Source organism: Macaca nemestrina, chromosome 12, assembly GCF_043159975.1.
Source record: "Macaca nemestrina isolate mMacNem1 chromosome 12, mMacNem.hap1, whole genome shotgun sequence".
In the NCBI taxonomy this organism is placed as follows: Eukaryota; Metazoa; Chordata; class Mammalia; order Primates; family Cercopithecidae; genus Macaca; species Macaca nemestrina.
In genome coordinates this window covers 15953387-15980717 of record NC_092136.1, presented here as the reverse complement: position 1 = coordinate 15980717, position 27331 = coordinate 15953387, and the positions used below count along the sequence as shown (strand labels likewise).

General features: G+C 53.8%; 2 protein-coding genes across 2 annotated transcripts in view; one reads left to right on the top strand and one right to left on the bottom strand.

Annotated features, from left to right (window-relative positions):
• Positions 1-24235, bottom strand: part of LOC105496055 (solute carrier family 43 member 3) — a 71618-nt gene extending 47383 nt beyond the window's left edge. Inside the window, exon 1 of the mRNA XM_071074589.1 lies at positions 24219-24235. The gene's annotated coding sequence lies outside the window, so the exon portion shown is untranslated. The remainder of the gene's footprint in view (positions 1-24218) is intronic.
• Positions 8429-25572, top strand: LOC105496059 (reticulon 4 receptor like 2). Its single transcript, XM_011766093.3, has 3 exons — positions 8429-8876; positions 15582-16063; positions 24201-25572. The coding sequence occupies exons 1-3, from the start codon at positions 8846-8848 to the stop codon at positions 24948-24950; spliced, it is 1263 nt and encodes a 420-aa protein (XP_011764395.1). The 5' UTR covers positions 8429-8845; the 3' UTR covers positions 24951-25572.
• Positions 25573-27331: the final 1759 nt, after the last annotated feature.

Below are 27331 nucleotides of genomic sequence, written 5' to 3'. Positions count from 1 at the left end.
CCAACCTTCAATAATTTTCAATTTTGCATATTCTCCAGACTTTGTCAATACGAATATTTACTTTGCATGGTCGCCATCAGTGTTCATGCAATTTTTTTATCCTGCCTTTTATAAACAAATATGATGTTATAAACTGGTTTCCATGTTTCTGCATATTCTTCATAATTATCATTTTGCGGCTGCATAATATTGCATTGACTATATTAACCATGGTTTTCTTAACCATTTCACTGTCTGGGGAAATGGAGGATAATGCCAGGGTCATGCCTGGAGCTTTTTTTGTCTATTGCATTATATTCTTAAGATCAAATCCCAGCAGTGAGATTAGTCAGTCAAAAAGTAATAATATTTTCAAGGTTCTTGTTATATTTTACTAGACTGTTTTTCAGAGTTTTGCACACTGCTTCCAGAGATGTAGGAACACAGACGTCATCCAACCTTGCCAGTGCTGGGTGATGGTGTTTATAAAATTCTGCTAATTTAATAAGTATGAAATGCTATCCTCACACGGCTTTCATTTCCATCTCTTTGATCACTAACAGGTTGAACTATTTTCCAAGTATTTGTTTACTCGCTGCATATCCTCTTGGGTGAAGTAGTCATCCACATCCTTCACCTGTTTATCTGTTGAAGTCTTGAGGCTTGTCCTATAAAAGTGAGCGAGCACTTTGGAGTCGATAGATATTAATCACTTCCAGCCAGATTTGGCCATTGCGGCTTCTGAGCAGGGTGATGCATGATCAAAACTATACCCTGGACAGATTAACTTTAAATTAATTGGAGAAAATGGGCTGAGAGGCAGAGACACGTGTCAGTGGCCTACTGTGTTTGATCCTACAGTGGGGGCCTAAACTGGAGCAATGGCCTGAGTCCCCCACTACCAGTAGCAGGAGGCTCCATGTCCCCCATATTAGAGCTTGCGGCACTTCCATTTGCCCCACCTCCTACAATACCCCGCATACATGTACTCACTCTCTCTTGCAAATCTAGTGGCTTCAACCCCCAGAATTTAAGGGGAAAGGAATTGATCTGTCCTGTTTACTTACTGTAGAAATGAGAAAAGTGTTGCCCACTTGGGGACACCTAATGAAGGGATGCCATCCCCAACTGGTGCCTATAAGGAAATGGGGGAGGGTTGGACAGTTGGTGCAAAAGGCAACAGGGAATAATCAGTCTCTTGCCCCATGATAGAGGGTTCTCGGATTAAGAGAGTCCGAGGCAACTACAGGAGGCAGAGCTTGCAGTAAGCCGAGATCGCGCCACTGCACTCCAGCCTGGGCGACAGAGTGAGACTCCGTCTCAAAAAAAAAAAAGAGAGAGAGTCCCAGGCAACTAATCTCACGGCCACACTGGGCAGGGCTTCGCAATGCTTCCCCAACCCCACCTCCATCCTAGACTTTACCGGCTCCGCTGAACACAGATGTGACCTATAGCACCTCACACTACGATTATTTGATGAGCGCCTCCCGCAGCAGACTATGTTTCTGATAGGTCAGCAACATTTGCTGAGCACCTACTCTGAGTCAGGGCTGTGCCAGGTGCACGAAATAAACAAAGCCAAAGAAAACATGGACCCTGAACTCAGCAAGTTCAGAGTCAAGTGGGATAGGGAGGCTCTCTTCACTGGAAGGTAACTCCGAGAAACAATGGGACTCAACTTTCTAACCAGAGAACTCCAGGGAGCCAAAATTCTGACTTCTGGTTAAGACTGGTGTGGAGCTTCATTAAAGAAGAAAAGATTGCCTGTAATCCCAGCACTTTGGGAGGCCGAGGCGGATGGATCACGAGGTCAGGAGATCGAGACTATCCTGGCTAACATGGTGAAACCCCGTCTCTACTAAAAATACAAAAAACTAGCCGGGCGTGGTGGCGGGCGCCTGTAGTCTCAGCTACTTGGGAGGCTGAGGCGGGAGAATGGCGTGAACTCGGGAGGCGGAGCTTGCAGTGAGCCGAGATCAGGCCACTGCACTCCAGCCTGGGAGACACAGCGAGACTCCGTCTCAAAAAAAAAAAAAAAAAAAAAAGAAGAAAAGATTTACACAGACCTGAGTTCATAGCCTGGCTTTGCAGCTTTTAAGTCATGTAACCTTTGATGAAGTTATGTGACCTCTCCACCCAGCTGCCCCTAACACTTGCAAGGACAGGGCTGGAGAGCAAAGGGAGGCACTGGTACCACAGCTTGGGAATCACTAACCCACTAGTACAAGCCGGGCAACCCCTGTCCACAAGGCATCCCTAGCCTCCCAACTGCAAGCATCACTCTTGCATTTTGAAAGGAACCTGACCTTCGAAATCTAGATTCAAATTTAGAATGACCCAACTCCTTGAAGTTCTACATAGAAATACAGCCAGCAGCCAGGCCCAGTGGCTCATGCCTGTAATCCCAGCACTTTGGGAGGCTGAGATGGGGGGATCACTTGAGGATAGAAGTTCGAGACCAGCCTGACCAACATGGTGAAACCCCGTTTCTACTAAAAATACAAAAGTAGCCAGGCATGGTGGTGCATGCCTGCAATCCCAGCTACTTGGGAGGCTGAGGCAGGAGAATTGCTTGAACCTGGGAGGTGGAGGTTGCAGTGAGCCAAGATCGTGCAATCACACTCCAGTCTGGGCAGCAAGAGCAAGAGCGAAACTCCATCTCAAAAAATAAATAAATAAATACACCCAGCTCCCCTCCACTTCCCAACCACAGCTCCATCTCAGGCAACAAAGAGCCTCATATCCATACATGTGAATATCCCACTCATATGTCTAAGGCCCAGCCACACCCTCTCCAAACATCTGCCCCTTGGCTAGCCTTTGGCCATGGGTTCATGCACTGGCAGAAAGGTAGTTCAGAGAAGAAGCCCACAAAGGCCCAGGAAGTCAACTTGGGCTTTTTGAGATTCCAGGGTCCAGGATACCCTAAGTGTGGTCTAGAAGAGAGATGCAGCCTCTGGGAGGCACATCCCTTGGCCTTAGGGACTTCTTGCCCCATTCAGGGAAACTGGCTAGAGGAGGGCCAGAGCAGAGCCCTCCAAAGCACAGGGCTCAGGAAAGGACTCTTTTTGCCCAGATCTAAGAGCAGCACCACCTCTCTAAGCCTGTTTCTCCATCTGTAAGAAGGGGATATTAATAGACTTTCCCCCATAGAGTTACTCTACATCAGCCAGCACACATAAGTTCATGACATGAAGCAAGGGCTTAATATATACCCATTATATTATAAATAATAGGCTGGGCATGGTGGCTCACACTTGTAACCCCAGCACTTTGGGAGGCCGAGGAGGGTGGATCACAAGGTCAGGAGTTTGAGACCGGCCTGGCCAACATGGTAAAAACCCGTCTCTACTAAAAATACAAAAAATTAGCTGGGCGTGGTGGCGTGCGCCTGTAGTCGCAGCTACTCGGGAGGCTGAGGCAGGAGAATTGCTTGAACCTGGGAGGCAGAGCTTGCAGTGAGCCAAGATCTTGCCACTGCATTTCCAGACTGGGTGACAGAGAAAGACTCCATCTCGAAATAAATAAATACATAAATAAATAAATACATGGACAGGGACCCTAAAAACGAGACAAGGAAAGAGAAAAACATGTTCTGACAACCTTGCCCTATATGCTAATCTAGGTTTTCTTCCCTGTTTTAGAAAGGGCCTAGAAAGGAGCCCTGTTCCCCTTGGGCCAGGCAGAACAGGGCGTGGAACTCACTGTGGAAGGGTGTGGGTGACAAGTGCACCTCCGTCCCTCCACCTCCCAGCACAGTAGGCAGCACGTGGGGCCACTGACTGGCTCAGGAGCAGGTCTGGTGACCAGTGGGAGAGCTGAGGAGCCCAGGGTGGGGTCTGGAGGAATCCCTAGAAAATCTGATTCTCCCCCGTGCCCAGAGCTGGGAAAGTGGAGGCAGCGTGGGATCTAGCTGAGAGGCTCCATTTTTGGTAACTTCTAGTTTGGCAGTCATGGAGACACCCAGATGATACTAAGATGCAGCTTTGCAGGACTCTCAAGAATATAGAGTCCAAGATATTCCCTTCAATGATGGGACCCTGAAGCCCAGAGAGGAGAGGTCTGTCCCAGTTACTCAGCTGTCCGGAGGCAGAGTCCACGCTGGAACTCAGGACTTTTAATTTGGGCCAGGATTCTTTTTACCACAGTGGGCATCCCTGGCAAGTGCCAGGTAGGGTGGAGCTGTGAAGGTCATCTGAGGGGTAGTTCACGTGGGTAGGAAGTCATATCTAAAAAATGACCCCCAGACCTGGCTCTGCCACTCACTCCTTATGAGACCACAGGTGCCGGGTGCAGCGGTTCACACCTGCAATCCCAGCACTTTGGGAGGCCAAGGCAGGCAGATTGCTTGATTCCAGGAGTTCAAGACCAGCCTGGGAAACATAGTGAGACCCCCATCTCTACAAAAATTAGCCAGGCGTGGTGGTATCTGCCTGTAGCCCCAGCTACTTGGGAGGCTGAGGTGGGAAGATTGCTTGAGCCTGGGAGGTGGAGGTTGCAGTGAGCCGGGATCATGCCACTGCACCCCAGCCTGGGTGACAGAGTAAGACAGAGTGACACACTGTCTCAAAAAAAAAAATGACCGCAGGTCATCATTTTTCTTTCTGCCTCTAGACTGCAATGCCTATTTCTCCAGACTGTCATTAGGCTAAAAGTAAAAATAATATTATCAGCATTTATCAAACACAGGGTCAGCTACTCTGTTATGTTCTTTCATGCTTTGTTTCTTTTACTCCTCAAACAACCCTATGAGCTGGGAAGCAGTATGGCCCTCCTTCCTCCCACCTTATTTATTTATTTATCTATCTATCTATTCATTTATTTATTTTGAGACAAGGTCCTGCTAAGTCACCAGGGATGGTCTCAAACTTGAGCTCGGAACTAGCGTCAACACCCCCCAATTTCTTTTATTGATTGACTGGTTAATTTTGAGGCAGGGGTCTCGCTAAGTTGACAGGGCTAGTCTTGAACTCCTAGTCTTAAGCAGTCCTCCCGCCTCAGCCTCCCAAATTGCTGGGATTACCAAGATGACCCACCATGCCCGGCCCCTCCCATCTTCTGAATGGGAAAACTGGGGTTTGAAAAAGGAAGCGACTTGCCCAAGGTCCCCGCTCTAGCTAGAGAGCCGCAGAGCCAGGGCACAAACCCATCAAAGCCTGTGCTCTCGACCACTGAGCCACCGCACCTCGCACACTAACCGCCAAGCGTTCTACACAGTGAAGGTGCCAAAGCGGTGAAGGGAAGAGCCAGGGAGGTTCTGTGGACTCACTGGGCGGGTATGCCCAGAGGGAAGTGGGATCTTGGGTGGCACATTGACAGTAGCTGCGCTGTTAGTAAGTGGGAACTCGGAAGTCCAGACTCATCCAGTCTGTGCCAATATACTCCTCCTTCTACCTGGTCTCCTTTCCAAAGCCCGCTGTTCTCCAGACAATGGGGTGGGCGGGGCGGGGGGTGTCCTCCTCCTTTCTAGGGAAAATCCGTCGCTGAGCCCATCTCCAGAGATCTTGGCTTCCCGTGGGGCTGCAGATCCACCTAGAGCCACCAGAGGGCGGGCCAGCACTGCGGCCGAAGCCTGAAGACCCAGCACCCCAAAGCCCGGCCAAGCCTCCAGCCCAGAGCCCAGCCAGAGGCTGAGTCCTCGATTACACCTTGCCATCAGCTTACTCCTTGGATCTCAAAACGTCTAACTGCAGAAGCCCAACTCATGTTCAGGCATGGTGTGTCTGATTCTACTGGGACAACAATCGCCACCAAAGAATTACTGCCAAAATAGTAACGACATCACCTACCAACCACCCCTCCACACACACAGAGCTCATTTTACCAAGCACTTTCTCATACGTGGAGTGCCTGGAGACTTAATGCAGCCTCGCGATGACCGGGTAGCCTCGCCGTACAGATGAGGAAACTGAGGCACAAGGAAGGGGAGTACATTGTCTAGGGTCACCTGGAGAACTCTGATCTCCAGACTCAGGTTTCCAATTCTCCCCCCTCCCCCCAACCCTAACTGGAGCTGGGTGGAGCGAGGACAGCAAATGTGGATGGCGGGAGGAAAGAGGGGTCAGAGTTCTCTACAGAGAAGACCAAATGCTTTGTGGCACCTACTGTAAAACGAGACCAGCCAACCATCCAAAAGTCTTCAGTGGGCACCTGCTGGAAACACAACAATGGATGACACGAGTTCCCTGCCCGCAAAAAGCTGGTAGTCTAGTTGGGTGTGGAGGGGATGAGTCAGCAGATAATTATGGGAAACCGTGACACCTGTATAAGGGGCGGGGATGAGCAGAGGGGCTGCGACTGCCTGGAGCCAGGGATTCCTGGACGGGGCTTCCCTTTCCTCGCAGCTCGTCCCGGGAGGGGGAACTCCCCTCCCAGCTTCGGGGTTCCGCCTGCGCTGGGGGCCCGGGGTCCCCTCCCACCCCTCTCCGAAGAGCGCGGGCCCCGGGAACCGATGACAGCACACCTGAGTCAGCCCGCCGCCCACCCGCCCCTCAGCGTCTGTCTCCGCATCTTGTGATATTTCGCTCCCCGGGAGCCAGCCCCACTGCGCTCCGGAGGCAGCTCGGCAAACAAACCCAGCGACAGATTGTGCCGCGGCTCATTCCGGGGAAGGACGCCAAACCCCACCCTGCTACCCCCAACACTCCCTCCCCGCCGCCGCCTCCAGGCCCTCCCCCCAGGCGCGGGCCCTAGTCGGGGTGGGTCCTGGGGAAATGCAGGGGCCTGTCCTGCCTCCCGGAGATAGGGGGAGCCCGGGGTGAGGGGAGACGGGAACCCCAGAGATGTTCCCTTCTGTTTCTACCTGATCTGAAAACGAGAGGGGCGGGAGAGGAAATTTAGGGGCACAGAGAGGAGCTGGGAGCCCCGGAAGGTCCAAAATGGGACCAGCAGGGGGCGCCCGAGAGCCGAGGTGCCCGCGGGCCGGGAACTTGCGAATGAAACTGGGGGAGAGGGAGAGAGATAGGGAGGCAGAGACACCGAGACACACAGAGACGAGAGACAGAGATGCAGGGAGCCCCGAGGGGGAGGAGGAGAGAGACGAAGACACGGAGAGACAGTGAGAAAGAAGACCGGGCAGGGAAACTGACGAGTAGAGAGAGGAAAGGCCCGAGAGCGAGAGGGAGGGAGGGAACAGAGACGGAGACCACGAAATAGGAATAAGAGTCGGGGGAGAAAACCAGAGAAATCGAATGAAAACGCAAGAAGAACGAGAAACCGTGGAAGGAGCAGAGAATGAATGGGAAGAATAAGACCAACATTTATCAAGCGCCGACTGTATGCCAGGCACTGCGTTGGACGCTGGCACGGATAGGAAAGGAGGAGCCGCGGCGCGGGCGGCGGGGCGAGGGGCTTCTGTGCTGGCGGGAACGGCAGCGCAGGGGGCTCAGGGGTCCCGCACGGCCGCACCCGCGGCTCCAGCAGCCCCAACCCCGCCGGCGCTGCCTGGCCACCGTACCCGAAGCGGCTCCCCCGAGGGCCCCGAGCGTATCCCACGCCGGGGCGGCTCCGCGGACGAGCTGGACCGAGTCAAGACCTGGGAGCCTTTGTAGGGAAGTGCATAGGTGATGGGTCGGCTGATACCGCCATGAAGGGCCAGAGGGGCTCCAGTGAGACCATAATCCGCCCCTCTTTAAAAGGGGGTAGAGGAAGTTCGCACGAAACCAACAGTCTTCTCCCCAGCTTTGGGTCCTCTCCTGCACCCCCGCGGGGGATAAGATCTCCCCTCCCGGACGCATCACACATACACAAAAAAACGCACACACTCGCACACGTGCCCAACTCGCACCCGCTCGTAAATGCGCTAAGGGGCATACACACACCGGGCACATATTTCTTCTCCACCAATCCCCAAGATCGCAAGCGCAAAACCTCTCACAGCCTCACGTTTCCCACCAGCCTAGACATGCACGCTGGCGGACTCGCAGCCGTTCACCCGTGTGCACACTCACGTGCCCCCCGCTTCCCCAAGCCCGTACAAAGGGTAACGTGCAAGCATCCTGAGTCACACCTGCACAAGCATCCTTGCGCGCACGTGCACGCTCATATGCACTCGATCTTGCACGCACAAACTCTTGCATATGCTATTCTTATAGTCGCACACTGGGCTTGAGGTCTGGGAATGGAAGGAAAAGTGGAATCTTGGAGCTGTCCCAGGGGACAGAAACGCTGGAGGCCGGGGCACTGGCGCGAGGGACGCGGCTGGGGGCGGGGGAGGGGGTGACCCAGAAGCTCATCTTCTCCTGGAAAGTTGGGAGGGGGGAACAGGACAAGTCCACGGGGTTCCCCTAAACTACCGCATTCCCCCAAGAAGGGATTTCTTTAGAAGCGTGGCGCCGCGAGGACGATCGAACACAGTCCTTCGGGTCCCTTGAGCGGGGGGAGGGGGGTGGGGTGGAGGGGGGTTAGAAAGCCGCTCCCGCCTCCTAGTGGTCAAGAAAGGGTTAAGTCGGCAAGTCAGCAAGCGAGGGAGGAGCCAGCGAGTGCGGGAAGGAGTGGGGGTGGTTGGGAAGAGCTTCCTCGCTGTCCCCACTCTCCCTCGGCTAGCAGCCTGGGCGCACGGACCGACGGACTGACGGACTCTCGAGCTGACAGTGCAGCTAGCGGGGCGCGGGCGCTGGGCGTTGACGGCCAGCCCCAGCCCTCCCCGCCCCGTCGCGCCCCGCCCCGTCCCGTCGGGGCCGATGGCTCCTCCCGAGGCCCGCAGCCCGGGGGGCGCAGGGTAGAGCGCAGCGGCCCGGCCACGCAGCCCGGGGACTCCCGGGCCCTCCCGGAGCCCCGCGGGGTCCCCGCCGTGCATCCGGCGGGCTCAGGGAGCGAGTGGGAGCGCCCTCCCCCCGCCGCCCCCTCCCCCGAGCGTCGAGACAAGATGCTGCCCGGGCTCAGGCGCCTGCTGCAAGGTAAGAACCCCGGCGGCGGGAGAGCGGAGGGCATCCTGGGGAGAGAAGCAGGGCGTCCCTTCTTTCAGGGATCTAGGGTGGGGCAGTTGGGGATGTGGGGTAACCTGGGGAAGGGGAAAAGCTCAGCGCTGGGGCCGCGCCCCCGCCGCCAGGGCTGCTCTCAGCAGGAGGGCACTTGGCTAGGAGCCTGCGGGCGCGTGCGAGGAGCTCGTGACCGAGGTGGGACGCTGGGGGCAGGTGGACCCGGCCCGGAGGGGGGAGGGAAGCTCAGGTTCCACTGTCCCGGCTCCACCTGCTCCGGGGGACGCCGAGGACTCGGGCCGGCTGGGGAAGCGCCGACTCAGCAACTCCTCCTGCCCGGTGCCTCAGCACTTTCTGGCCACCTGGGAAGACAGGAGGTGTGGGTAGGGGGCTGTCTGGGGAGGTAGGAGGCGCAGAGGGAAATCCAAGTGGCCCTCTTTGGTAGGACAGATGGAGGGCGCTAGAAAGAGGATAGTTCTACTGATTGAGTGACAGATAAGGGTGTGGGCCAGAGATTGGGGGTGGGGTGGGGAGGGGTCAGGGGGAGAGTGATAGGAAGGAGAAGTCAAAGATGGAGAAAGTGGTGAGGGAAGCTGAAAGGAGGAGGGAGATGGAGCGGGGGAGGGGGAGAAGGAATAAAGGTTAGACGGGAAAAGCGTGGAGGGAAGTGGGACCCAGGTGAAGACCAAGGAAGAGGGAAGGAGAGGAAAGACCAGATCAGGGGAGGGGTGGGAAGAAGACTAGGGATGGGGACCCAGAATCCGGGATGGAGGTAGCAGGAAAGAGAATTAGGACTGGGACCCTGGGGACCGGAATGGAAAAGGAGAATGGAAAGATCAGAAACCAGAGAAGGATGGGGATGGTGGCTAGAGAAGGGGCATCAGGAACCGGGGAAGAGGGTTGGGGACCGGGAACCATGGGTGGGAGAAGGGCTGGAGAGGAGGGACAAGGAGGAGGAAGAGAAAGGCTGGGAGAGAGGGACTGGGGGCTGGGGGGTGCTGCCCAGGGATGAGACAAAGAGGCTTCTGGTAACCACTTCCACGTGGGAAGCCCTCCATTCCCAAAGCGCCTGCCTGCCACATTGCTTCTCTCAGGGAGTGGCTGGTGGGCCAGATGGGGGGTGCTCTGAGCTCAGAGCCTTGGGGGGGGCTGTGAGGGACAGAGGGTGAAGACTTTGGAAGGGGAGTGGCAGCCTCTGAGGGTGGGCAACCAGGCTGGCTCCTGTGCTGCCATTTATTTATCCGGCCCGGACGTTGGATTCTGCAGCCACCGCCACCACCACGGTGGCTGCTTATTTTGGGGTGTTACATTCTGGCAGAGTGAGAAGCTGTTTGCAGCAGCTCTAAACCTCCGTCACCCGCGTCAGTGCCTCCCCAGGCCCCTGCGTCACTGGTATCACCACCACCTCCATCCCACTCCTCAGCTCCCACCTCCTCAGCCCCTGCCCCCTCAGCATCTGCCCGCAGGCCCTGGCCCCTCCCTGAAGCAGCCTGTGGGGTGTGGAGCCCTTGCTTCTCGTCTGGGACCCTGTACCCCTCCTTTCAGAGCAAGAGGCCTCCGCTGCCTTTCCAGGGAGCATCCCACTCTCCACCAGAGACTCTGCCCTGTGGGTGGGTAGCCTGGATCCTGCCCCCTACCTTGGGTCTAGTTTTCTCCTTCTCAAGTTCCTTCTTCTACAGGGGCCTCCAGCCCAAAGAGTGGCCTGTGGGCTGAGAACTTTGTTTCGGAGCCTTGGTACTCCAAGGTTTAATAGCCAGAGTCCTGGACAGTGGTCCCTCAGTGAACGGATACTTTTGGCTCTGGATACTTCAGCCTTCCGGGATCAATACCATGTTCTAGCCTCTCTTGGCTCCCTCCCCTGGTCAGTTCTGGCCATATCTTCTGGACAGGGGTCATCTCTTCTTGACTCCCAAATGTAATTACTACTGTAGAGCAACTGCAACTGGAAGCCTGGGAGATGAAATTTGCAGAGAGAGCTGGAGTCCCTTTCTTGCCTTGACCCTGAAATGGTCACACAGACTCAGCATTGTGGCTGGCCCAGCCCTAGGCACCTGTGTGCAGTTTTTCTCCTGTCTTTACCTCAAGGGCAGTGTCTCACACATTCAGGTGTGGTTTCTGCGGAGGATGTGATGACCTCTTAAAGAAAGGTCAGAGAGTCTCTCTGACATGGGCTTGATGCCCCTCTTTTCCAATCTGGGTTCCACCTTGTACTAGCTGCATGACCTGAGGCCACTGTGTCATGTTTCTGGGGCTCCCTTCCTTCATCGGCAAATTGAGGACCACAATACTGACCTCTAGGGGGTTATGTGTGTGGTGTTTAATGTATAAAGAAGTTAACATGTACAAATGCAGTGCCTGGGACAAAATAGGTGCTTCCTGGTTTCCTCCTACCCTGCTGTACTCTCCCCTGCAGCTCTAGCCATCCCCTGCTGACTTTAGAGGAGGGGTGAGCAGAGAGGGTGGGGGAGGCTGCTACAAAGGGCTTTCCTCTGTCCATGAAGTAGTGGAGGGATGAAATGAAGGCTTCTGAGAAAGACAATGAGGGCAAGCTGTAGAGATCTGGTCAGGAGGCCTGGGGTGCTCAGAAACTGACACTGCCCCTCCCCAGCTCTCAGCGGTGTTACCTGTGACATGAGGGGTCGGCTCTAGGTGGCCACCGAGGTATCCCCCTTTCCAGCTCTGACACTCTGTGCATCTTGCCCCAGTCTCCACCGGGAATTCACAAAATGAAGGCCAGGAGCAGAGCTGTGGTCCTCGGGAGAGAGAGGAGGCCTGGGCCTGGAGGGAAGGAGTGGTGGTGAGGAGGTGTGAGAACAGGGGGTGGGGAAGGGACATGGCAAGAAAGAAAAGGGCACACACTGGGCAGGGCAGGGACCGAGGGCGGGAGAGGGAGGGAAAGGCACAGCTCTCTGGTCCTCCAACCCCCCAGTCCCACCACCTCTGCCCTGGAGTGCTCACTCCAGCCCCAGCAGGCCTGGGGGCAGTGAAGCCCAGAGCCCCCCACTCTCCCCTCCTCCTTGCCTCCAGTGAGAGCCGCAGCGTGAATTATGGATGAGCTCCTTGGGTTACAGCTGCTTTGCACGGCAGTGGCAAGGGCCAGAAATGGCAACAGAGTCACTGTTATGCAGCAGCTGTTATGGAGGGGCGCCCAGCACGGGGTCGCTCTTCAGAGGGCCTGCAGGGACCACTGTCATGGGCTGGGGGAGGTGCCCTGGCTGAGGGAGACATGGGAACAAGACGGAAGGAAGGAGCCTGGGGAAAGAGAAGAGAAGCAGTCTAATGCGGGCAGGTGGGGAGCAGGAGAGTCTAGGGAAAGAAAGAGGAGTAGGCACCCTTGCCAGCTCCTGCAGAGTTTACCCTCAAGCCGGAAGGAGCCCTGGTGCCAGGGGAATGGGCCATGCCTCTGGGGCCCTCTGAGATTGCACATCCTTCCCTCTGTCCCTCCTGGGGCAGCGGTCAGTGCGGAGGCTGGGGAAGAACTCTGTAATCCTCCAGGGGCTGGCGGCCATCAGGGCTCACACTCTGGTGAGCTTGTGGATAAGGGGTAGGATTAAGGGATCAGAGAAGGATTTGGCTTCTTTTGGTGTCAAGTCCTTAGTGAGATAGAGATCAGAGGGTGACTCTGACAGGAAGGGAAGTGCCCTGGCTGGGCATCGAGAGACTTTTCTAGCCTTTTCCCTGCCAACACTTTGCTGTGTGACCTTGGGTAAGTCGTATGCTCTCTCTGAGCTCCAATCATCACCTCAGTAGAACAGATGCTTGAACCAGAGGAATCGAGGGGACCTTTCCAGCTTTGAAATCTCCAGTTCTAAGCCCCAAACCTCAACCCTCATGAAACCCACTCAGCATCCCCACTGTGCTTCCACACTCCACCTCTGCCTGGTTCAGATGAGGGGTGAGAGACACTGCTCCTCCACCCCACGTGGGTCTGAGAAACTCAGGAGAAAGTAATCGTGAAACGCCGCACGGGGGAGGGGTGAGAAGGGCCGAGAAACGCGGAGGTGGTGTGAACGAATGGAACAGCAGCCGCTGTGTCACTGAGTATTACATCACACCCAGCCTACACACGCACGGGGCCCGGCGCTCACACACACGCGGAGGACAGCCAGCACGCACCGACGCAGCACCGACGCAGCGCCGGGAGGGGCCGGGGACACTCACGGTGGGGCCCAAAAGCGGGGAGCAGCACACTGGGAGTGTGGATCTTCCACCCCGCACCTGTGTGCTCCCCGCTCTGGAGGAGGAACACCAGGGCAGCTGGGATGCCAGCACCACACTCAGGGCCTGTCAGTCCCATGCGTGCACACCTGGCTCAGCAGCACTGCATTTGGTGAGCACCTGGCTCACACCACTACCCAAAATCACAGACACATATACACATTCACACACACGGCAACCTCAGGAGCGTGACACATCACATACAAAACAACCACTAAGCATGTGCAGTTCGCAGCCTTGGAGATCCCACACTCAAAATCACCAGCACCTCAGTCTCTCCCAGGGTCTCTGGACCCCAAGGAGCCCCAGGATCTCAGGGTGCAGAAACAGCTCTTCCTCCCCTCTGCCTTCAAAAGCCTAGGATGTTGCTTGAAGCAGAAGGTGTTCAGTCACCGTGTGCCCAGGGAATGACTGCCTGGCTTTGGGGGTGCAGGCTCCCTTTCTCCCCAGGCAAAACTGCCAGAAGAAAATCCCAGGAGTCACCTGGAAATCATGAGAAAGTGTAGAGGTCAAGCGAGTTCCGGCCTAGAACTTTATCAGCTATAGTGACGGCAGGAAGGTAAAGGCCAGGGATGATGGGAGTCCCTGCACCCCTATTAAAGTATGAGTATAGGCACCTGCACTCCACTTTCTAGTCCCCAGGCTCTCTGGGCCTGCTTTTCCATCAGTATCGTAAGAAGGATGGATCATATTCAACCTTCAAAAGTTACTTTGGGAAAAAAAAAATTTTTTTTTTGGCTAGATGCGGTAGCTCATGCCTGAAATCCCAACACTTTGGGAGGCCAAGGTGGGAGGATTGTTTGAGGCCAGGAGTTTGAGACCAGCCTGAACAACATAGCAAGACCCCATGCCTACAAATTTTTTTTTTTTTTTTTTTTTTTTTTTAATGGAGTCTCACTCTGTCGCCCAGGCTAGAGTACAGTGGTGCAATCTCAACTCACTGCAAGCTCCGCCTCCCAGGTTCACACCATTTTCCTGCCTTAGCCTCCCAAGTAGCTGAGACTACAGGCGTCTGCCACCATGCTGGCTTTTTTTTTTTTTTTTTTTTTTTTTTTTTTGTATTTTTAGTAGAGACAGGGTTTCACCGTGTTAGCCAGGATGGTCTCGATGTCCTGACCTCGTGATCCACCCGCCTCGGCCTCCCAAAGTGCTGGGATTATAGGCGTGAGCCACCGCGCCCGGCCAAAATTTTTTAAAAATTAGCTGGGTGCAGTGGCATGGGCCTGTGGTCCCCGCGACTCAGGAAGCTGAGGCAGGAGGATCGCTTGAGCCCAAGTGGTTGATTACAGTAAGCTGTAACCGTACCACTGCACTCCAGCTTAGGCGATGGAGCAAGACCCTGTCTCCAAAAGAAAAAAAGAAAAAAGTGTTTAAGTAACTGTGAATGAGGAGAGCCTGGGGTGTAAAGTGCAGATTCCCAGGCTGTCCCCCCAGGAATTCTGCATCGTGCCTAGGACTGGCTGGTGGCCTCACTTAGGGACCCTGACCCTTAAGGCCCCTCCCAGCACAGAGAGGCTCTGACTCTGCAAGGGTGAAAAGTACAGGAAAGTAGGGCACTAGGCACCAGTGGGCTGGCAAGCCCAGACCCCAGGGTGAGTCCATTTCACACGGGCCTCAGATCTCCAAAGGGTCCCAAGTTACTTCCAGTCATTCTCCAGTAGAGTGACTTTGCCCCACAGGGGACATTTGGCAATGTCTGGAGACATTTTGGTTGTCACAACTGGAGGCAGGGTGCTGCTGGCATCTAGTGGGTAGAAGACAGAGATGCTGCTAAGTGCCTTATATAGGGCTGCCTCCACAACAAGGAACTATCCGGCCCAACTGTCAATACTGAGGCAGAGAAACCCTGACGTTAGTCTTTTGACATTAATCTCTAGACAAGGTCAAACATGCAACACAGGAATGAAAAGATGATCATTCTTCAAACAATTCACAGTGCTTTCTACAATGGCCTTTTGGCATTATTTCTTAATATACCAGAAGCCTCAGAAAGTGGAAATGGCCAGGCCACTTGAGGCTGCAACATTGTCCCCTAAGCCCCCAGACATGGGAGCGCCAGGGCTCTAGGCCTTTATTTTTATTTTTTAATTATTTCCCCCGAAACAGGGTCTTGTTGTGTCACCCAGGTTGGAGTACAAGGGTGTGATCATTGCTCACTACAGCCTCAAACTCCTGGGCTCAAGTGATCCTCCTGCCTCAGCCTCCTAAGTAGTTGGGACTACAGGCACATGCCACCGTGCCTGGCTAATTTTTTTTTTTTTTTGTAAAGACAGAGGTCTCCCTATGTTGCCCAGGATAGTCTCAAACTCCTGGCCTCAAGCAATCCTCCTGCCTTAGCCTCCCAAAGTGCTGGGACTACAGGTGTGAGCCACCATATTCAGCCGGATCTAGGCCTTTACCAAGTGGGTGGGCTGGCACTCCTGCCCTGGAAGCCCACCTTGTAAGTTTTGCTTCCCCTCCCCACAGCTCCCGCCTCGGCCTGCCTCCTGCTGATGCTCCTGGCCCTGCCCCCAGCGGCCCCCAGCTGCCCCATGCTCTGTACCTGCTACTCATCCCCACCCACTGTGAGCTGCCAGGCCAACAACTTCTCCTCTGTGCCGCTGTCCCTGCCACCCAGCACTCAGCGACTCTTCCTGCAGAACAACCTAATCCGCACGCTGCGGCCAGGCACCTTCGGGCCCAGCCTGCTCACCCTGTGGCTCTTCTCCAACAACCTCTCCACCATCTACCCGGGCACTTTCCGCCACCTGCAAGCCCTGGAGGAGCTGGACCTCGGTGACAACCGGCACCTGCGCTCGCTGGAGCCCGACACCTTCCAGGGCCTGGAGCGGCTGCAGTCGCTGCATCTGTACCGCTGCCAGCTCAGCAGCCTGCCCGGCACCATCTTCCGCGGCCTGGTCAGCTTGCAGTACCTCTACCTCCAGGAGAACAGCCTGCTCCACCTACAGGTGAGCCTGCCCTGCGCCTACCCTCAGCCCCTTTCTGCTTTCCTCTCTCTGTGGGCCCCTCTGCTCTCCGACCCTGGTGTGCATCCCTCCTCTCTCCCCAGGCCACCCTTCCTGCCTCAGCATCTCCATTTCTCTCTGTCTCGTCTGTTTTCTAAGTTTCTGTCTCTTTCACATTCTCCAGGGGCTTTACTTTGTCCCTTCTGTCTCTCTACCTGTTTAGGTCCCTTGCTGCTCCTCTCTCTCTCTCTCTCCCTCTCCCTCTAACTCCACAACCTTCACCTCTCTTCCTCTGCCTGTCTGTCTGTCTATCCCTTTCCATCCATCACTGCCTCTCTCACTAACTTGCCTCCCCCATCTGTCTTCTGCCTCTTCTGTCTGTCTCCCTTCACACACCCACTCTGCATACACCCCCATGTCTGTCTGCGTGTGTGTATCTGTCTCTTTCTCTGATCTCACGTGTTTGCCTTCAGGGTACTCTGCCTTCCCCCAAGGTCCACTGCCCAAAGGCCTTTGCAGCTGTTTTTCTCACCCACCCTCAAATCTGCCCACATCACAGGGAAGTAGAGAGAGAAGGCAGAGCCACAGCCACCGGCATCCCACAGAAAGTTGCGCTTCTCTCCAATTCACTGGGTAATGGGACGGGAGAAGCCCACACCCCTTCTAGATTCTCGTTGTCCAAACCTGTCATCTCAATGCAGAGGAAGAAAGAAAAGGGTAAATCTCTGTTATGCAGCTGGAGAATGGATGCTCTGAAAATGGAAGGAATAACAGTAATTGTTATTTATTGTTATTATTATTGATCTAATTATTGTTTATTGTTGTTGTTATGCTGACTGTTTGACACGCAAATCCTCCCGCTCCATTTCTCCAGGAAGCAATAACACACCCTCCAAGCCACCCTGAGAAAATCTTCCCTTGGCTACAGAGCCTCTGGCTGGAAGGGGGTGAGGATATCCAAATTCTGCCCTCTCCCTACTGGAACCTGGAAGGTGCTGCCTCTGCCTCATCCAGGGCTAGTGCCTAACTAGTTACCAATCTGCTGGTTGGAAAATCAGGTCAGTGCTGATGATGCTAATGATAATAACAATAGCCATAACAATCTAACAAATATACTGAGCGCCCACTACGAGCTAGGTGCTAAGAATACAGCACTGAACAGAACACACCAAACCCCCTGCCTTCGCAGAGATACCATTCCCATGAGGAGGGGAAGAAGTAAAATGCACAGTATATTGGAGAAATATGTCTTCTGTTATTCTATTGTTGCCTAAATAGTGACAGTAATAGCAGTAGCCGCCACCACTTAGTGGGTACACAGGGTCAGTCCCTGTGCCAAGCTCTTTACAGGTATCCACTCTGCCATTTACAAGCGTGTGGCTAAACCTCCTCAGACCTCAGTTTTCTCATCTGTACAATGGGGGTAGCAAGAGCACCCATCTCCTAGGGATTTTGAAAGCATTAAATGCATGAATAATTTGTAAAGCACTTAGAATAGTGCTTGGCATACGGTAAGTGCTATATAAATGCTTGTTAAAATACTATTTTAAAAAAAGAAACGAGCCTTATTTAACATTGGTTTCAGTGAAGTGGCCCAACTTGGACTCCATCCTGAAGATGTGGGTCAACTTCAAGGATTATACTGAGGTCATGAGTGAGTCCCAGACAACACCCTCCTTTTGTCCTCTTCCTAAATTTGCCTAGCACCTCACAGTTTATGAAGTGCACTCAGCCACCTCATCTCATTTCTATAGTCCAGTTGGGAGATTATTTTTGCCTCCTTGTTAACAATGGAGAAGCTGAGGCTGGGGGCCCTGAAGACTCTATAGAGATATAGTCACCTCTAATCATAAATCTTTCAACCATTGTCGATGTGACTGGAGGCTCATGTCTTCTCACCATCACATTCAGCCTCACAACAGCCTGGTGATAGGGACAGTTAGGGGCACTAGGGACATGGAACGAATGTTCCTGAGGCCATATAGCCAGGAAGAGCTGGTGCTTGAATCTCGTGATCTGGCTACAAGGGGACAGTACTCTGGAGTACCATGAGCAGGCTCATGTTTGAAAGCACACACTTTGGACTCAGCAAGACCTACGTTCAAATCCTGGCTCCTATATAACTTTAGACAAATTACTTAACTTCTCCCAATCTCCATTTCCTCATCTCTAAAATGGCAATCAGGATAGTACTAAATAATAATCTTTTTTTTTTTTTTTTTTTTTTTTCGAGACGAAGTGCCACTCTATCGCCCAGACTGGAATGCAGTGGTACGATCTTGGCTCACTGCAACCTCTGCCTCCCAGGTTCAAGTGATGTTCCTGCCTCAGCCTCCTGAGTAACTAAGATTACAGGCGTGTGTCACTACACCTAGCTAATTTTTGTATTTTTAGTAGAGACGGGTTTCACCATGTTGGCCAGGCTGGCCTCCAACTCCTGACCTCAGGTGATCCACTCGCCTCGGCCTCCCAAAGTGCTGGGATTACAGGTGTGAGCCACCACGCCCGGCCAATAATAATCCTTATTTAAGAAGTTTTGTAAGGATTAAAATGTAAGGCATTTAGCACAAGGCCATACTCTCAAGATATGGGCACTATAATAACAATTACTACTGCTACTACTGAAATCAAATACTACTACAAATTGATCATGCATTTAATGCTTTCAGAATCTCCTTATCAATATATATTAGTTGTTTAGGAGGAATTTGGAGTCAGAGGTCCTGAGCTTGAATCCCTGGTCTGCTATTTTCTGACTTATTTAACTTTTGGCAGGTTGCTAACCCTCTCTGAACCTCACTTACTTTATCTACAAACTGGGAATAATGAAAATAATACCTTCCACCAAGAATGGCTGTAAATAGGAAACGAGTTAGTGTATAGAAAGCCCATAGTTCAGGCCTGGTATGGTGGCTCATGCCTGTAATCCCAGCACTTTGGGAGGCCAAGGTGGGTAGATTACTTGAGGTCAGGAGTTCAAGACCAGCCTGGCCAACATGGTGAAACCCCATCTTTACTAAAAATACAAAAATTAGCCAGGCGCGGTGGCAGGTGGCTATAATCCCAGCCACTAGGGAGGCTAAGGCAGAAGAATCACTTGAACCTGGGAGGCAGAGGTTCCAGTGAGCTGAGATCATGCTACTGTACTCTAGCCTAGGTGACAGAGCAAGACTCCATCTCAAAAAGAAAGAAAAAAAAAAACATAGTTCAGTGCTGAAAAAATGTTATTATTATGATCCCATCCTCCATTGACTCTCGGGCCGAGAACAGCAATCAGGACCTGAGGTCAGCAAAGGCTTGGGCAGAGGGGACCTCAGGTGGACACTGAGGTCTTCTGAAATAGGAAGTGTTTGTTCTCCACGCCCCTGGCATGAATGGTACCAGGCATCATGGGAAGGAAGCAACTTCACACCTGGCCTTTTATAGAGGAGATGGAAAAAACAGCCTCTGCCTGTGAACTGCCTGGTGGAGCTGGGCTGGGAGATGCCACAGGAAGGTGAGGAAATATGTGGGTTGGGGTGAGATCTGCAGGGTACAGGTGTAACCCAAGATGGAGCCAGGCCTGCCCTAAAGGGGAGCTTTGGAGGAAGCTCCACCAGAGGACCACAGCTTTTCAGATTGCGGAAGGTAGACATGGAGATGGGGTTGGGTGGAGGTTCTCAGGGACTGTCTGCTGTATGCCAGGCACTGTGCCAGGTGAGTTCATTCATCTACAGATATTTACTGAGTACCTACCACATGCCAGGCAATGTTCCAGGTGCTAGGGATTCAGGGGAGAACAGAAACAGTGGCCCTGTTCTCCCACAGCATATTCCCTACTCAAGTGTAGACAGATGATAAAGATACTTGTTTTCTATTTTATTATTATTATTATTATTATTATTTTGAGATGAAGTCTTGCTCTCTTGCTCAGGCTGGAGTGCAGTGGCACAATCTCGGCTCACTGCAACCTCTGCCTCCCAGGTTCAAGTGATTCTCCTGCCTCCGCCTCCCAAGTAGCTGGGATTACAGGCATGTGCCACCATGCCTGGCTATTTTTTGTATTTTTAATAGACACGGGGTTTCACCATGTTGGCCCGACTGGTCTCGAAGTCCTGACCTCAGGTGATCCGCCTGCCTAGGCCTCCCAAGGTGCTGGATTACAGGTGTGAGCCACTGTGCCTGGCCGAGATTTGTTTTCTCTTTCAATCATTACAATGGCCTGCATGGTTTTTGTTTGTTTATTTTGTTTTGTTTTTGTTTTTGAGATAGAGTCTCACTATGTCACCCAGTTGGAGCACAGTGGCGCAATCTTGGCTCATTGCAGCCTCACCTCCTGGGGTCAAACAATTCCCTCATCTTAGCCTCACCAGTAGCTGGGACTACAGATATGTGCATCCATGTCCAGCTAATTTTTGTAATTTTATAGAGACGGGGTTTCACCATGTTGCCCAGGATGGTCTTGAACTCCTGAACTCAAGCAATCCACCCGCCTCGGCCTCCCAAACTGCTGGGATTACAGGCATGAGCCACTGTACACGGCTGGCCTGAATGGTTTAAAAACAGTCTTTACGCTCAAGCAGATCAGATCTCAGTTTAAATCCCAGCCACACCTCCAATTTGCTCTATGGTTTTGTGCAAGTTATTTAACCACGCTGCGCCTCGATTGACCCATCTGTGAAATGGGGATAACCTGTACCTTGGGGAGCAGGGGTTGTGAGGATTAAAGGAGACACTACTGAGCTCAGCCCAGTGTCTCATACGAAGTGAGTATCCAATGAATGGTAGCTATCCATTAACATTTACCAGGGAGGACACCAACTGAAGCCCAGCAAAATAAAAGCACAGTCCGAGGTCACCCAGCTAGTAAGGAACGTGACCTAGAATTGGCCCAGGTCTGTCTGACTCCACAGTGCAGTTGTTCAGTCGTCTCTGGAGTTGGGAGCCACGTTACTGCATATTAGCTGTTGGACCCTAGGCGAGTCACTTCACTTCTCTGAGGCTCCCTCTCCTAATCTCTGAAATGGAGATAATAATAGTATCCACCTCATAGGGTTGTGACGATTAAGTTACTATATAGGATCTGTGTAACACAGAGCTTGGCACACGGTAAGAGCTCAGTAAGTTACCTGCTTGACATTGCTGACGCCGATGATGACGATGATACCCATCCTAGACTGATGAGCTCTGTGAGCGGGGGTGCCTGGCACAGAGTAGACACTCGGTACAGCTCTGTTGAATGAATGAGGCACATCCCAGAACTCACCAATTCATAAAAATCAGATGCGGATGGGATCTTAAAGATCACCTATCCCAAGGCCCTTGTTTCACAGATGAAAAGACCAAGGCACAGAGAGGTGCTTGGAGCTGTCCAAGGTCACACAGCCCAGCAGCTGATTTGATTAGTGTCAGAGCCAAGAGCTGGGAGTTTGGAGGGAGGCAAGGTTAAGAACAGGATGCTGTCAGGGAAGCGGGCAGGGATGCCGCGTTAAGATTCCAAATGGATGCAGGGAGCTGTGAACCGGCCAGTGGGGAGGTGAGGGAAATGTGGTTTTCGAAATGGAAAAGGATGACTTTAGCAGAGGCTCTCAGCCCAGAGGGAGGGGAGATAGGGAGGGGCGGAGGAAGAGCTAGGGCTGTGAAAGTCAAGAGCTTATTAATGCACAGAGAATGGTTTTAACAGGGGAGAGAGGAAGGACCGGATTTGAGAGCTACAGTCAAGGAAGTGGCAACGGGATTTGGCAACAGCTTGGATAGCAGGAGGGGGCAATGGACCCCAAGGTGGAGGCTCAGAGAAGGGAGGGGTGGGACTTTTTGCAGAGAAACAAAAGGAGAGGAGAGGAGGTTGGAATGAAGAAATTCTGTGTGCCAAAACCTGGGGCTGTGGGTCAAAGGTACCTGAATTCCCTAGGCTCTCTGAAGCTTTGGTCTACTCTTCCTGACCTCCTGAGGTCCCCAAAATGTGAATTACCCCTGCTCCCTCTCCCCCCACCTCTGGCCCCTTATCGATCCTCTGACCATACATCTCTGGGTGTGTCCTACTCTTGCTGACACTCCATAAAAAGAGGAACCCTATTTAGGTGTTTGAGTGGCAGGGATTCCAAGCCTACCCCCTGGATGGGCCTGGAAGAGAAAAAGAGCACCAGGCCATGGTGAGCCAGTCTGAGGCCAGGGAGGTGCAAGGAGCCAGCTGGAGGCCTGAGCCAGGATTTAGGGTGGTGGCAGCAGGGGGCGGAGAACGCTGGTGTCAGAGGCAGCCGAGAAGGTTGAGGGGGACGGATCTCAATGTGGCCAAGAGGAGGGCTCTTGGCAGGCTCAGTTCCTGTAGCGAAGAGGGCGGAAGCCAGATGGGAGGGGGCGAGAACAGGCAGGAGCACAGGAAGGTGGAGGCTGTGGGTGTGGGCTGGGAGTCAACGCCCTCCCCCAAGCTGAGGCCTCTGACCAGGCTCCTGGGTGGCAGGCACGGGGAGGGGAGTGTCTCCCCAGGCAGTGAGGGAGGGAGAGCCACAGTCAGGGAACAGGCCCCCCGGGGTGAGCTGGCCTGAGCAGAGTGGATGCTCCTGTTCTGAGACCCAGACCTCCTGGAACCTGCTGACCACAGTGATGCCCTGCACAAGAAGGGAGGACCTCAAGGCAGTGAGGTCAGGGAGCTGAAGTCCTGCTCCCCTCGCTGGCAAGCCCTTATCTCTTTGAGCCCCGGTGCTCTCCTCTAAAAAAGTGAGATGGGCTGATGGGTGCCAAGGCATTAGCTCCCAAGTCAGCTGATCATCAGCTCACTAACCCTGGTGAGGTGGTTATAATGCAGAGTCCAGGAGTCCCCACTGCCACCGTGGGCCACACCCCCCTCCACCCCCGTTAATTCTGAACCATAGTTCCAAGGTCCTTTCCACACTAACGTGGCCTGATTAGGTGACTCCCTAGCCCCAGGCAGGTGGGACAGCGCCTCTAAGGGGAGTAGTAATACAATGAGGCTTCCTTCCTCTCCTCTCCTGCCGCCTCTGGGGGTGGAGCTGATGCCCCTCACCGCAATGCCCAGCCTAGTAGCAGGATTTTGGTTCCCCCAGGGAGCTCCTCTTTTAAAGAAAAGGGACAGGACCCAATTCTAACTGAGCCTCTATTGTCATAGTAGCCACCATTTATTGATGGTTGACTATGCACCTGCCAGATACTGTACCCTTAACAGCATTTTATCATCCAGCCCTCCTTTAGCCTGCTGAGGGAGTTATACATAATAAGGAATGTTACACATACTGAAGAAACTGAGACTCCATGAGGTTAAAACTTGCCTAAAATAACACAGCTAGGGAAAAGGCAAGCTGGATTTTGAACCAGGGCTCTAAGTGCTGAGTCTGTGGGCTTCATCATTGGACTGAATCCCTATGTGCTGGGCATGTGTCCAGCACAGCCCTCATATGATCTTTATGTGAACCATCTTCTGGAATCCTCAGAACAAACCCAGGAAGTAGGTACACTGATCCCCATTTTACAGATGAGGAAACAGGCACAGAGAGATGACTGGCTTGGCCAAGTTAAGAATAATGGCTAACAAAAACAAAAATTTAAAAAAAAAAAAATGCTAACTCATGGAACGCCACAAGGAAAGGTGTTCTAAGCACCTTCATACATGCTGCTTAATTTAACCTCCACATGATACAGATGAGGAAACTGAGTCACAGATATCCTGAGTGACTTGCCCAAGGTGGCATCAGTTAATGATAGATCCAAGATTTGAAATCAGAAAGGCTGGCTCCCCAGTCTCCATACTTCACCAAACCATAAGTTCTGAAGCTCAAACTGTGGTCCTGTCATGGCCGCATTGGCTTCCCTGGGGAGCCTGTAGACATGCGGATTCCCAGGCTGCACCCCAAACCTCCTGAATCAGAAACTCTGCCCCCCACCCTGCCGCCCACTCAGAGATCCGCAGGGGATTCTAATACACTCGAAAAGTTTAAAAACCACTGACCTCACCAATACCACTTTTTCCACAGCAAATAGGTTAGAGGAGGCAGAATTCAAATCCAGGATGCAATCAATCAAAAGGTCAACCCTTTCTCTTCTGCCACGGTGCACCCCCTTCCCTCCCTCAGCCCAGGCCCCAGCGGGGTCCGCACCCTGCCTTAGGCCCACTCTATTCTTCCGTGTCCCACCCCACCCCACCTAGGATGACCTGTTTGCGGACCTGGCCAACCTGAGCCACCTCTTCCTCCACGGGAACCGCCTGCGGCTGCTCACAGAACACGTGTTCCGCGGCCTGGGCAGCCTGGACCGGCTGCTGCTGCACGGGAACCGGCTGCAGGGCGTGCACCGCGCGGCCTTCCGCGGCCTCAGCCGCCTCACCATCCTCTACCTGTTCAACAACAGCCTGGCCTCGCTGCCCGGCGAGGCGCTCGCCGACCTGCCCTCGCTCGAGTTCCTGCGGCTCAACGCCAACCCCTGGGCGTGCGACTGCCGCGCGCGGCCGCTCTGGGCCTGGTTCCAGCGCGCGCGCGTGTCCAGCTCCGACGTGACCTGCGCCACGCCCCCGGAGCGCCAGGGCCGAGACCTGCGCGCGCTACGCGAGGCCGACTTCCAGGCGTGTCCTCCCGCCTCACCCACGCGGCCAGGCAGCCGCGCCCGCGGCAACAGCTCCTCCAACCACCTGTACGGGGTGGCAGACGCCGGGGCGCCCCCCGCCGACCCCTCCACCCTCTACCGAGATCTGCCCGCCGAAGACTCGCAGGGGCGCCAGGGCGGGGACGCGCCCACCGAGGATGACTACTGGGGTGGCTATGGGGGTGAGGACCAGCGTGGGGAGCAGACGTGCCCCGGCGCTGCCTGCCAGGCGTCCCCGGACTCCCGAGGCCCTGCGCTCTCGGCCGGGCTCCCCAGCCCTCTGCTTTGCCTCTTGCTCCTGGTGCCCCACCACCTCTGACTGCGGTGCTGAGATTGAAGAGGCCAGTGTCCGATCCCCGCTTCCCGTCCACCCGGGGCTGCGGCTCCGGCCCCAGTCCCGCCCCCGCCCCTGGCCTTGCTGGTTCCCTTTCCCCTCCCAGCTCCTCTCCTTCCCCGGGGACCAGGCCTCCTCTCCTTGCCTGCCTCCTGGGCTGTCCTGACTTATGGCAGCCCCAAGAGGGCGCGTGTGGTGGCTCAGCCCTGCCCTCCCCAACTCTGGCCATTAATTCTTCCCCATCCCATGGCTAGGGTGGGGCTCCCCAGGCAGCCGCTGACCCGCTCTCCTAAGGGCGCACAGCGGACCCCAAGGGGCTTTTGTCTGCAGAGCATCTTCCACCAGCAGAGCCTTTGGAAGCTCCCCCAGGGAGCCCCACCCAGGACCCTTTGGGGGATGCCTCAGTCAGGGCCAGGCTGATCCTGACCCCTGCTTACCCTAGTCCCCTCAACCTCCTGACACTGGAGGAATACTTTTCTCCTAAGTCTACCCTGGACACTTTTTAGGGCACCTGGAGAGAACTTTCCTCTCCACTGTGGCCCCTGCGTGGTGAAGATCAAAAGAAGTTGTTTGGGAAAAAAATTTATTAAAAAATTCTATTATTTTACCTACTGTAAGATTTCTTGACTTGGGACCCCAAAAGTGGAATGAGGTCTCAGAATGTAAGGATTTCCGGGCCAGGAGGGTTGGAGAAGGGGAGCCTTCCCACGCCATCAGAGAGCTTCCTGGTGGCTGGAGGTGGTGTGCGCTCTCCCTCATGATGAGGAACTGAAGCCCTGCATTCCAGGTGAGACGCAGTCTGGCAGCCAAGAGTGGGTGCTGGTGGCACCTCTTCTCTTCATTTGTCCAGGGGAAGAGCGGCAGCCAACCCTGAGCTGTCTGGCGCCTGAGGAACGAAGCCTGGAGAAGCCCTCCTGGCTGGTTAACAGCCTTCTTCCAGACCCCGTTCCTTCAGGAAACAAGAGCAGTTCTGCAAGGAGGAATCATGTACACACTCCTGATCACAGACAGCCCAAACATGACTTTGGGTAAATGTGAAAAAGGCACTGCTCCCTCAGGGAAACGCAGCCCCGTGCCAGAGCAAACATCTTAGCAAACAGAGACCCAGGCTGGGTTTCAGCACACACTTGCTTCCTTGGCTAACTGCCCTTTTGCAGTGCACAGCCTACACACCTGCACACAGCAACCCTGTGGGTATATGGTCTCTCTCTCAGCTCCTGTGAGGTAGAAGCCATCAGGGATGAACCAGGTCAGAGAAGCAGGTTTCCAAACAGGCTAGAAGAGGGACTGAGGAGCTAGGGTGATCAGAGGGACAGGAATCCCAAATTGGGATACATGACTGGCTTGAGGTACAATCAGAACCTTCATCTTTCTGGTGTGTGGAAGAGAGGCTGGGAACTGGGAAGGGCTCAGGCTAAGAAGTACTTGCATTGGAATTTAGGGGTAAGTCTCATCAGACTGAGCACTTGGAGAGAAGTTTGGTAGTTTGAATTTGGGGTTAAGAATCCAGCTTGGGCTAGATTGGGTGTGGTGGCTTGCACCTGTAATCCCAGCTAATTGGGAGGCTGAGGTGGGAGGATCACTTGAGGCCAAGAGTTTGAAACTAGCCTGGATAACATATCGAGACCGAGTCTCTTAAACATTTTTTATAAAGAATCTAGTTTGAAGTGGGGTGTGGCGTCTTACACCTGTAATCCCAGCACTCTGGGAGGCTGAGGTGGACAGATCACTTGAGGTCAGGAGTTCGAGACCAGCCTGGCCAACATGGCGGAAAACCCGTCTGTACTAAAAATTCAAAAAAATTAGGCAGGCGTGATGGTGGGTGCCTAGAGTCCCAGGTACTCAGGAGGCTGAGGCACAAGAATCGCCTGAACCCAGGAGGTGGAGATTGCAGTGAGCTAAGATCACACCCCTGCACTCCAGCCTGAGTGACAGAGACTCTGTCTTAAAAAAAAAAAGAAAGAAAGAAAGAAAGAAAAAAATCTAGCTTGGGAGGTGGGAATAGAAAGACAGAGGGGGCCTAGATGCTAGGGCTTGAGGAGGCAGGCTGAGGTTCTGTGACTCTGGCTGGGTAGGTCAAATGATCTTGAGAAGAAGAGGAAGAAATGAGAAGAAATCAGCATCTAAGCCTGAGGCAGGTAGACTGTGGTTAAGGGTGTGGGGTGGGTTGGGGGAGAGTGAGAGCAGCTGGCCAGGAACCCAGGGAGCTCGGAGTCTGGGGTCTTGCAGGGAATTGTATCAGGCTGGCTCTGAGGAGGTTAATGGGTTGGATTGGGGGGACAGCCAGGCAAGAGCTCTGGTGGAGGAGGGGCTGCTGGGGCCTGGGCAGGGGGAGGGGGGCTGCTGGTAAATTAGAGGCAGGCTGT